This window comes from Dicentrarchus labrax, unplaced genomic scaffold (genome assembly GCF_905237075.1).
Source record: "Dicentrarchus labrax unplaced genomic scaffold, dlabrax2021, whole genome shotgun sequence".
Taxonomy (NCBI): domain Eukaryota; kingdom Metazoa; phylum Chordata; class Actinopteri; family Moronidae; genus Dicentrarchus; species Dicentrarchus labrax.
The window spans coordinates 27,501-39,921 of NW_026136907.1; the positions used below are offsets into that span (position 1 = coordinate 27,501).

The window sequence follows — 12,421 nt, forward strand, 5'->3', positions numbered from 1 at the left end:
AGTATCTGCCTGTATTAAGGATTCATCTCCAACTCCATTTGCAGAGATGCAGCCCCAAACTTGCAGGGACCCTCCACCATGGTTCACTGTTGCCTGCAGACACTCATTATTGTCCAGCTCTCCAGCAGCAACCTGTCTCCTGCTACAGCCGAACATTAAACACTTCAACTCTTCCATGAAGACCCCTTCTGAGCAGACTCTTCACTTCCTGGGTCCCACTGGTTCCTGCCAGTTCAGAGCTGATGTATGTACGCATTAAGTTTCCTTGGCCGACCACTGCCATCCTCAGTGTGTCTGTTTCTTTGTGCTCATCTCGAAACACCAGTCTGCTTTAAAATCTGTGAGTGCAGAGACCTCGCTGAAGCAGTACAACTACCCTGTCTGTCTGTCTCTGTCTGTCTGTTACTGTCTGTTACTGTCTGTCTGTTACTGTCTGTTACTGACTGTTACTGTCTGTCTGTTACTGTCTGTCTGTTACTGTCTGTGGTGATGATGTTTCAACCTATATGTTGACTGTGTGTCTGTTACTGTCTGTTACTGACTGTTACTGTCTGTCTGTTACTGTCTGTCTGTTACTGTCTGTTACTGTCTGTTACTGTCTGTCTGTTACTGTCTGTCTGTTACTGTCTGTCTGTTACTGTCTGTCTGTTACTGTCTGTCTGTCTGTTACTGTCTGTTACTGTCTGTTACTGTCTGTGGTGATGATGTTTCAACCTATATGTTGACTGTGTGTCTGTAAGAACTGATGCTGGTGTGACACCAAATATTGATCTACATTTCTTTTGTTGGCTCACTTTGCATTGTGTAACAAATAAACATTATTTATATTTGTGAAAGCATTCTTAGTTTACAGCATTTTATCACAACTGCCTAAAACTGTTGCACAGTACTGTAAATATATTATTATATTATATTATATTAAATTATATTATATTAAATTATATTATATTAAATTAAATTATATTAAATTAAATCATATAATATTATATTATTAAATTATTATATTTTTATATTAAATTATATTAAATATTATATAATTAAATGACATATTATATTATATAATTAAATGACATTATATTATATAATATAATTAAACTATTATATTATATAATATAATTAAATGACATTATATTATATTATATAATTAAATGACATTATATTATATAATATAATTAAATGACATTATATTATATAATATAATATAATTAAATGACATTATATAATATAATATAATTAAATGACATTATATTATATAATATAATATAATTAAATGACATTATATAATATAATATAATTAAACTATTATATAATATAATATAATTAAACTATTATATTATATAATATAATTAAATGACATTATATTATATTATATAATGAAATGACATTATATTATATTATATAATGAAATGACATTATATTATATAATATAATATAATTAAATGACATTATATAATATAATATAATGAAATGACATTATATTATATAATATAATTAAATGACATTATATAATATAATATAATTAAACTATTATATAATATAATATAATTAAACTATTATATAATATAATATAATATAATATAATTAAATGACATTATATTATATAATATAATATAATTAAATGACATTATATTATATAATATAATATAATTAAATGACATTAGTAGCACAGACAGATTAATACAGTGTATTCACTGTTAGCCGTTAGCCACCGTTAGCTGCTGTAGAAGTGCTGTCTCATTCAGTCTCTTCAGACTTTATAAACCCTCCACAGAAACGGAACCGGCTCCGGTTCGGTCGGCTCCGGGCCCACAGACCACGTACTCACCCCGGTGCTGACTTCCCGGCTGGTCCAGTCCGGAACCAGGTCGTATTTATCAGAAACATTTTGTCCAAAGATCGGAACCATCGCTGCTGCCGCCATCTTCTCTCTGAGTGTGGTTCCAGAGCGCATGCGCTGTTCATGAATACTGCCGTCACTGTGAGGCGGGTAATTAGCGTTTATAAGAGTTACAAACCTGAATCATTAAATAACAGGTATATTTTAGTAAATGTCTTTATGTTGTTGCTGTGAGCGAACGTACATTTATAAAACAATAAAACAGTTCTGTTGCGGCAGGTAAGCGGACACCTCTAGCGGCGGGGTCCTGAACCAGGAAGAGAAGGTAAACACTGCAGCTGCTCCGTTAAATGTCTCAAATAAACTCTTTAAAGACAAAAAGTGGCGCCATTTAAACACGATTCTGTGTTTATGAACAGTTATTGTACTCGTGTGAGAGCAGATTCTGTGTTTATGAACAGTTATTGTACTTGTGTGAGAGCAGATTCTGTGTTTATGAACAGTTATTGTACTTGTGTGAGAACAGATTCTGTGTTTATGAACAGTTATTGTACTTGTGTGAGAGCAGATTCTGTGTTTATGAACAGTTATTGTACTTGTGTGAGAGCAGATTCTGTGTTTATGAACAGTTATTGTACTTGTGTGAGAGCAGATTCTGTGTTTATGAACAGTTATTGTACTTGTGTGAGAACAGATTCTGGTTCCAGCTGTATTCAATCAGAGTAACAGCCGTCTGAACCGAACCGATCACCAGACTCCGTTCAGAAAACGGTCCTTTTAAAACTGAATGTAACAGTTAACGGGTTAAAACACCGGATCGATAAAACCACCGGGGCTGCTCATCACCGAGAGGAACTGTTCTTCAACTCGGCACACAACATACACACCCAGTGATTATTGACAGTTATTGATCGATTGGTTTCTGAGAGAATTGACAAAATGCGTTCAGGAAGGTGTTGATCAATGTGTGTGTGTGTGTGTGTGTGTGTGTGTGTGTGTTACTGTGTGTGTAGATGACGGTCCACAACCTGTACATATTCGACCGTAACGGCAGCTGTCTGTATTATAACGAGTGGAACCGGAAGAAGCAGGCGGGGATCTCCAAAGAGGAGGTGAAAGAAAAAGAGATAAAGATATAACTTTATTATAAAGAGAATATAAAGTGTTAAAGAGATAAAGATATAACTTTATTATAAAGAGAATATAAAGTGTTAAAGAGATAAAGATATAACTTTATTATAAAGAGAATATAAAGTGTTAAAGAGATAAAGATATAACTTTATTATAAAGAGAATATAAAGTGTTAAAGAGATAAAGATATAACTTTATTATAACGAGAATATAAAGTGTTAAAGAGATAAAGATATAACTTTATTATAAAGAGAATATAAAGTGTTAAAGAGATAAAGATATAACTTTATTATAACGAGTGTCTGTGTGTCTGCAGGAGTTCAAGCTGATGTACGGGATGCTGTTCTCCATCCGCTCCTTCGTCAGTAAGATGTCTCCTCTGGACATGTATCCTTCACAACAGCTGTCTGTCTGCCTGTCTGTCTGTCTGCCTGTCTATCTGTCTGCCTGTCTGTGGTCCTTAGCAGCCTGTCTGTCCTCAGGAAGGAGGGCTTCCTGTCCTTTCAGACCAGCAGGTATCGTCTCCATTACTACGAGACTCCCAGTGGACTGAGGTTCGTCATGAACACGGATCTGTCAGTGAGCAACGCCAGAGAGACCCTGCAGCACATCTACAGCAACGTAAGACACACACACTGTAACACACACTGTAACACACACACACTGTAATATACACAGAGAGACCCTGCAGCACATCTACAGCAACGTAAGACACACACACTGTAACACACACTGTAACACACACTGTAATACACACTGTAATATACACAGAGAGACCCTGCAGCACATCTACAGCAACGTAAGACACACACACTGTAACACACACACTGTAACACACACTGTAACACACACACTGTAACACACACACTGTAATACACACACTGTAACACACACTGTAACACACACTGTAACACACACTGTAACACACACACTGTAACACACTGTAACACACACTGTAATACACACACTGTAACACACACTGTAATATACACACTGTAACACACTGTAATATACACACTGTAACACACACTGTAACACACACACACTGTAATATACACAGAGAGACCCTGCAGCACATCTACAGCAACGTAAGACACACACACTGTAACACACACTGTAACACACACACACTGTAATATACACACTGTAACACACTGTAACACACACACACTGTAACACACACTGTAACACACACTGTAACACACACACTGTAACACACACACTGTAATACACTGTAACACACACACTGTAACACACACACTGTAACACACACTGTAACACACTGTAACACACACTGTAACACACTGTAACAAACACACTGTAACACATACTGTAACACACACACTGTAACACACACACTGTAACACACTGTAACACACACACTGTAACACACACTGTAGCACACACTGTAGCACACTGTAACACACACTGTAACACACACTGTAACACACTGTAACACACACTGTAACACACTGTAACACACACTGTAACACACTGTAACACACACACACTGTAATACACACACTGTAATACACACTGTAACACACACTGTAATACACACTGTAACACACACACTGTAACACACTGTAGCACACACTGTAACACACATTGAAACACACTGTAACACACACTGTAACACACTGTAACACACACTGTAACACACACTGTAACACACTGTAACACACACACTGTAATACACACACTGTAATACACACTGTAACACACACTGTAATACACACTGTAACACACACACTGTAACACACACACTGTAACACACACACTGTAACACACACTGTAACACACACTGTAACACACTGTAGCACACACTGTAACACACACTGTAACACACTGTAACACACACTGTAACACACTGTAACACACACTGTAACACACACTGTAACACACACACTGTAATACACACTGTAACACACTGTAACACACACTGTAACACACTGTAACACACACTGTAACACACACACTGTAACACACACTGTAACACACTGTAACACACACACACTGTAATACACACACTGTAATACACACTGTAACACACACTGTAATACACACTGTAACACACACACTGTAACACACTGTAGCACACACTGTAACACACATTGAAACACACTGTAACACACACTGTAACACACTGTAACACACACTGTAACACACTGTAACACACACTGTAACACACTCTGTAACACACTGTAACACACACACTGTAATACACACACTGTAATACACACTGTAACACACACTGTAATACACACTGTAACACACACACTGTAACACACACACTGTAACACACACACTGTAACACACACTGTAACACACACTGTAACACACTGTAGCACACACTGTAACACACACTGTAACACACTGTAACACACACTGTAACACACTGTAGCACACACTGTAACACACACTGTAACACACACACTGTAACACACACTGTAGCACACACTGTAGCACACTGTAACACACACTGTAACACACACTGTAACACACTGTAACACACACTGTAACACACTGTAACACACACACACACTGTAATACACACACTGTAATACACACTGTAACACACACTGTAATACACACTGTAACACACACACTGTAACACACTGTAGCACACACTGTAACACACATTGAAACACACTGTAACACACACTGTAACACACTGTAACACACACTGTAACACACACTGTAACACACTGTAACACACACACTGTAATACACACACTGTAATACACACTGTAACACACACTGTAATACACACTGTAACACACACACTGTAACACACACACTGTAACACACACACTGTAACACACACTGTAACACACACTGTAACACACTGTAGCACACACTGTAACACACACTGTAACACACTGTAACACACACTGTAACACACTGTAACACACACTGTAACACACACTGTAACACACACACTGTAATACACACTGTAACACACTGTAACACACACTGTAACACACTGTAACACACACACTGTAACACACACACTGTAACACACTGTAACACACACACACTGTAATACACACACTGTAATACACACTGTAACACACACTGTAACACACACACTGTAATACACACTGTAACACACACTGTAACACACACTGTAACACACACACTGTAATACACACTGTAACACACTGTAACACACACTGTAACACACTGTAACACACACACTGTAACACACACTGTAACACACTGTAACACACACACACTGTAATACACACACTGTAATACACACTGTAACACACACTGTAATACACACTGTAACACACACACTGTAACACACTGTAGCACACACTGTAACACACATTGAAACACACTGTAACACACACTGTAACACACTGTAACACACACTGTAACACACTCTGTAACACACTGTAACACACACACTGTAATACACACACTGTAATACACACTGTAACACACACTGTAATACACACTGTAACACACACACTGTAACACACACACTGTAACACACACACTGTAACACACACTGTAACACACACTGTAACACACTGTAACACACACTGTAACACACTGTAACACACACTGTAACACACTGTAACACACACTGTAACACACACTGTAACACACACACTGTAATACACACTGTAACACACTGTAACACACACTGTAACACACACACTGTAATACACACTGTAACACACACACTGTAACACACTGTAACACACACTGTAACACACACACTGTAACACACACTGTAACACACTGTAACACACACTGTAACACACTGTAACACACACTGTAACACACACTGTAACACACACACTGTAATACACACTGTAACACACTGTAACACACACTGTAACACACACACTGTAACACACACTGTAACACACACACTGTAACACACACTGTACACACAGTGTAACAGACACACACACACACACACACACACACACACACACACACACACACACACACACACACACAGTGTAACAGACACACACACACACACACACACACACACACACACACACACACACACACTCAGACTTGTTAACAACTGTTTGATAGACTTTATGTTCTCTACAAGCTAAAGTCTGTTTGTGAACTTGTTGTTGTTGTTGTTGTAGTAAACAATAACAGTGTCAGTTATAAAACATGAAATCATGTTTGTTCTCTCTCTCCATTATTAATATTATTAATATTATTAATAATATTAGTAATAATATTATTATTAATATTAGTAATAATAATCCAAACAACAGGCTCCTCCCTTACTGCCTGTTTAATAATGAGCAAGCTGACAGCTCTCTGCTTCCTGTGGGAGTGGACTTTTATTGTGAAGGATGATTCATTAAACTTTTATCTCTCTGCCTGTCTGTCTGTCTCTCTGCCTGTCTGTCTGTCTCTCTGCCTGTCTGTCTGTCTCTCTGCCTGTCTTTCTGTGTGCCTGTCTGTCTCTCTGCCTGTCTGTCTGTGTGCCTGTCTGTCTCTCAGCTGTATGTGGAGTACATAGTGAAGAACCCGGTGTGTGACTCTACTCACAGTTTGGACAGCGAACTGTTCAGCAGCCGACTGGACGCCTTCATCAGAGCGCTGCCGTACTACAGCCCACGAGCTGCCTGACACACACACACACACACAGTGACACACACACAGTGACACACATACAGTGACACACACACACTGTAACACACACACACACTCACACACACACACACACACACACACACACACACACACACACACACACACACAGTGTAACAGTTTTATAGTTTGTTGATGTAAAATGTGTAAAATGATTTAAAGAGTGAAACTGTGTCTGATAATAATCTGAATATGTAAACAGCTCCTCATCTGAGCTCCCTATTAATACAATCTGTTGTTGTTGTTGTTGTTGTTGTTGTTGTTGTTGTCAGAGGAGAATGTACTCACCTTTCAATAAAACATCTTCAGTATCTATTAATGACTTAATATAATAATAATAATAATAATAATAATAATCAGTGTGATATGTTTAATAATCCGAGTTAAAGGGGATCACAACCATCAAACAATAATAAAGATTCATCATCATCATCATCAGCATCATCATCATCATCATCATCAGCAGCATCATCATCATCATCAGCAGCAGCATCAGGAAGTGTACTTACGGTAACTGTGATTAATGGAACTATATATTTATATATATATATAAATATATATATATATATATATATATAAATATATATATATTTATATATACTTCAGGAAGTAGACTATCACAATAAAACGCTGACAGACTTCAGGAAGTAGACTATCACAATAAAACGCTGACAGACTTCAGGAAGTAGACTATCACAATAAAACGCTGACAGACTTCAGGAAGTAGACTATCACAATAAAACGCTGTGGAGCTCTTGTGCAGGTGAAGGTTACCTGATCACAGCTGTGTGGTTAATCCAGTGCACCAGTTGTTGAAAAGGAAAGAAGGAATCTGAAATCAGATCCCAGTTTTAATCTGGATCAAAGCTTCAGTTGGTGTTGTCAGTAGGATTTGGATTACTTTGATGATCCCAACAGGCGGACGGACTTCCAGGTGGATTCCAGGAATAGAAACTTTAACGTTGGTGAAATAAGACATTATCTGAGGTTGAGCTTGTGTCCCATCAGGGATACTGTGTTCTAACAGCAGCTGAGGGGGAACCGTGGACTCAAACCCTGCTGGAGCCTGTTAAGTGCCATTATGCCTCAATAGTAGGAAGCTCTGCTGCAGGTGGAACGGCGACTAACAAAAGGAAGAAAGACATTTGGGTTGAAATCACCCAGAATGCAATGGGGTCTGGCCAGAAGACGACCTTGGAGCAAGTGACATTTCGATGGAAGAATCTGAGGAGCAGAGCAACAAAGGTAACAGACCCTTTCAGAAAGATGTGGTTGACGGTGTCGTAGAGGGAAGTGAGCCGGTTCCTCCTAATGCAGAGGAAACCTTTGTTCTGGATCTCAGCCCTTATTGAAGAACAACCTGGATCCTCACTGTTAGAGCCAGCAGTCACAGCCATGTGTCAGCAGACCTCAGAGTGGGTGGAGTCAAATGTTAAACCCCGCCCACTCTCCAACAGTTGACTGCGGCGTCACCGTGATGCTTCCTGTTCGGTCTCCTGTCTCCTTCCACGCTTCTGACTGCCGCTTTGGTATGATAAATAATGGAAGTCAGTGTGACTTTAGAATATTCTTCATGTATTTTAGGTGTATCGTTGTGTGAATTAGCTGCTCATGAGCTAATGTTATATTCAAACTAACATACTAATATCAGAGTGCATTCAGTGGTATATGCACAGTAATCAGTCCCTCCAGAAAAACGCCATTGTGCAATCCCATAATTCAATGCATAATCAGACAAACCTTTGCCCGCAACAATCACATAAAAACTCTGTGTAATGAGACTAATCAGAGTAAAGAAAAACAGTCAGTATTTTGTGACTTTGTAGTCATGTTGTTGTTTTTTTATGTATAGAGACACATTACAGTGATACAGTGACCTCCCCGAATCCACAAAAAGCAGCGACCAGTGCATCTGCAAAATATCAAGTGGACAACCACATTAAGGGCCCTGCGTCAGTGAGGCACAAAGGTAGTACTTCTGAAATGTAGTTATTGAATACACTGTAATTAAGGGCTGCGCGATATGACCCCCACTGCCCTCATCGTTCATACTTTATATTAACATGTACAGTAAATATGCTCTATGAAAATAACAGTGACATTTGTTTTGTTATTAAGAACATATCTTGTCTTTTTGATTTTAAAATCACTTGTATATTACTCAGAGATAGGATGCTTTATGATCTCTGGTCATAGTTTGTTATTTTTATACATGTATTTATATAATATGGTATTATAATAAAGTCATTATGCGTGTTTTCTTTTCAGTTTTACTTATACTTCCTTTATGCATATATTCAGCCTATATTTCTCTGGACTATGAGTAACTTACATGAACCAATTTCACATTAATCTGCAAAACAGATTGATGCGTTTGATGTCTTTAATGTTTGACTATTGTATATTGATTGTATTCTGATTGTATTTGTTTATTAAATGAACAAGGGGGGGTGTGTAGTAGAGAAATAATATAAATCAATGCCATGTTCCTCTAAGAGTCTGATATCATATGATCCGTACCTCAGACCCAGACCAGTACATGTCCACTCATTGTTATTATTATCATTATCAACATCATCATTTTTGTCATTATTATTATTATTATTATTAACATTATTATCATTTTTGTCATTATGATCATCATTTATATCATTTTAGTATTTCATTAACATTTTTACTGTTTGCCTGCTTGTTTTATGTTAATGTTTGTTTGTTGTTTGTTGTTCAATAATTTGTTGTTCAATAAAAATAAAATAAACAGTCTAGTGATCCCTTTAATTTTGATAACATTAAGAAAGTATCTCAGGTTACATTTGATTATGATAAATACACATTAAAATATATTACTTCTTTAATCATTTAATGAATAATTAAGGTAATTTAATGTTTTGATAGGTAGTTAATCTGTTATTTTGTGAAATGTGTCAATATTGTATTTCATAATTAGTAAAACCAAAGATTAAGTTCATTGTGTTTAAATCCCTGCATTTCGCCACATTCATTATGGTTTCTTGTCCCTCTTCAGATACCGTATTTAATGAGTTGAGCACACTGAGGTCTGCAGGCCTGCAGTCAGGGATACATGGAGGTCCATGCCAGATACCAGCGCACTTAGTGGTAGTGACCACTGGTCTGTCCAGAGACCACAGAATCGTCTACAACCCCCTCTCTGATGCTTCACCTGAGCCGGAAGCTCCACTCGGTCCACTTTGGTTTTGGCTCATGCGCGTTTGGAGGAATCGGGGTTCAATTATTTTCCCCTGTGACCAATGTGACGTCATTTCAACACTTTTTTACTCGTACCCACAAACTTGAACTCTTGTTCACAGTGAAGACTTCGTAGTGGTAGAAATTAGAGTTTGTGACTTTGTACTCACAGCTTTTAGATTCATACTCACATAAAAACAATCCTTACCCAAACAGTTTCTCATTTTGTGTACAACAATTTTATTGACATATAAATGTTTAACATTACGAATACGAATGGTTAGAATCATGAACACATCTTTTTGATAGCTATCTTACTCCATACATTTAGAGACTTTATTCAGGCCTGTTAGTGAGGCGTTAGTACACCTGGCTGAGCAGGTAACAAACATTAGGAGAAACAGACTGCTCATTGATCTGTGATCACTGTCTGATCAACTGTCTGATCACTGTCTGATCACTGTCTGATCACTGTGATCGATGGTTTTATATTTTTATTTTATGTTTGAGGAATTTGCTAAAAATTATAAATATTTTCAAAATAAATTAAAATATCACAACATAAAGTATTTTACTAAAAAGGGAAAATTGCTTATAATCCAACATATTTTGCAATACATAGAAAAATAAGTCAGAACTTGTTTGTTTCACCACAGAAATCATAAATGTAATTATTAGTTTAAACCTTTTTAGTTGAACATGTAATAAAGTTGTGTGTTTGATAGTAAAGAACTGATCTAATCAGAGTGATTGACAGGAGAAATGATCAGGGGTGCAGCGGTGCCGGGGTTGAAGAATGGGAACAGCCTCTCAGTGAAGTGACAGTCAGTGAAGGAGAAGATCAGATCTGCAGCATCAACATCGTAAAAGGAGACCAGACCGCCATCGTAGTCCACGAACACGCCGATCTTCCGAGGATGCCACGTCAGACTGAGGTGAACGTCACGGCTGCCGTCACAAGCTTTGTACTCGTTAGCCTTCCTCAGTATCCAGAGACCACTCTCCTGGTTCTTTGTGACCTTCCCCTTCCTGCTGATGGACTCTCTGACCACTCCTAAATCCCATTTCATCTTCTCCTTTACCTGCACCTCGTAGTAAAACCTTCCACAAGAGAAACTCTGCTTTGCTAAGATCCCACCGCCTGGATAAAACCTCTCCGGTGTCTTTGGGAGAGTCTTCTTCATGTCTCCGAGACTGACTTGTTTGTCGTGGTCGGACAGGACGAGCCAGGGACTTGCTGTTTCAGGATCCAGAGTCACTTCCACTTCACACTGCTGGACCTTCTTCAGCTCGGCCTCTAGTAGCTTCTTCTTCTCTTTCCTGAACGTCTCCTGCAGCCGGTCCACAGCTTCCACCACGACCCTCCTCACCATCTCCTCGTATCGCGGCTGCTGGATGCCGACCTCCGTCCAGTCCTTTGTGGGTGGAGCAGCGTTCACGGCTGAGAAACTTTGGAGAAGATGAAAGTGGTCGTCCGAGCGCGAGAGCTGATCCACCTCAGTGCTTCTCTTCACCAGCTCATAGATTTCCCTGCTCGAGCTCTGTGATGAAGCCTTCGGCCTGTCGGCCTGTTGTTTTTAGCTTCTGCTCGATCATCTCGATGAG

At 38.4% G+C, this 12,421-nt stretch overlaps 2 protein-coding genes across 2 annotated transcripts in view; one reads left to right on the forward strand and one right to left on the reverse strand.

Moving 5' to 3' along the window:
* Positions 1-1,982, reverse strand: part of psmb6 (proteasome 20S subunit beta 6) — a 4,828-nt gene extending 2,846 nt beyond the window's left edge. Inside the window, exon 1 of the mRNA XM_051395095.1 lies at positions 1,826-1,982. Within this exon, the coding sequence (XP_051251055.1) occupies positions 1,826-1,951 (126 nt within the window). The 5' untranslated portion in view covers positions 1,952-1,982. The remainder of the gene's footprint in view (positions 1-1,825) is intronic.
* Positions 1,983-2,022: 40 nt separating this feature from the next.
* Positions 2,023-7,924, forward strand: LOC127360642 (trafficking protein particle complex subunit 1-like). The gene is made up of 5 exons (XM_051395094.1): positions 2,023-2,162; positions 2,851-2,949; positions 3,285-3,355; positions 3,451-3,589; positions 7,460-7,924. Exons 2-5 carry the CDS (start codon positions 2,851-2,853, stop codon positions 7,586-7,588), a joined length of 438 nt encoding a protein of 145 aa, XP_051251054.1. The 5' UTR covers positions 2,023-2,162; the 3' UTR covers positions 7,589-7,924.
* Positions 7,925-12,421: the final 4,497 nt, after the last annotated feature.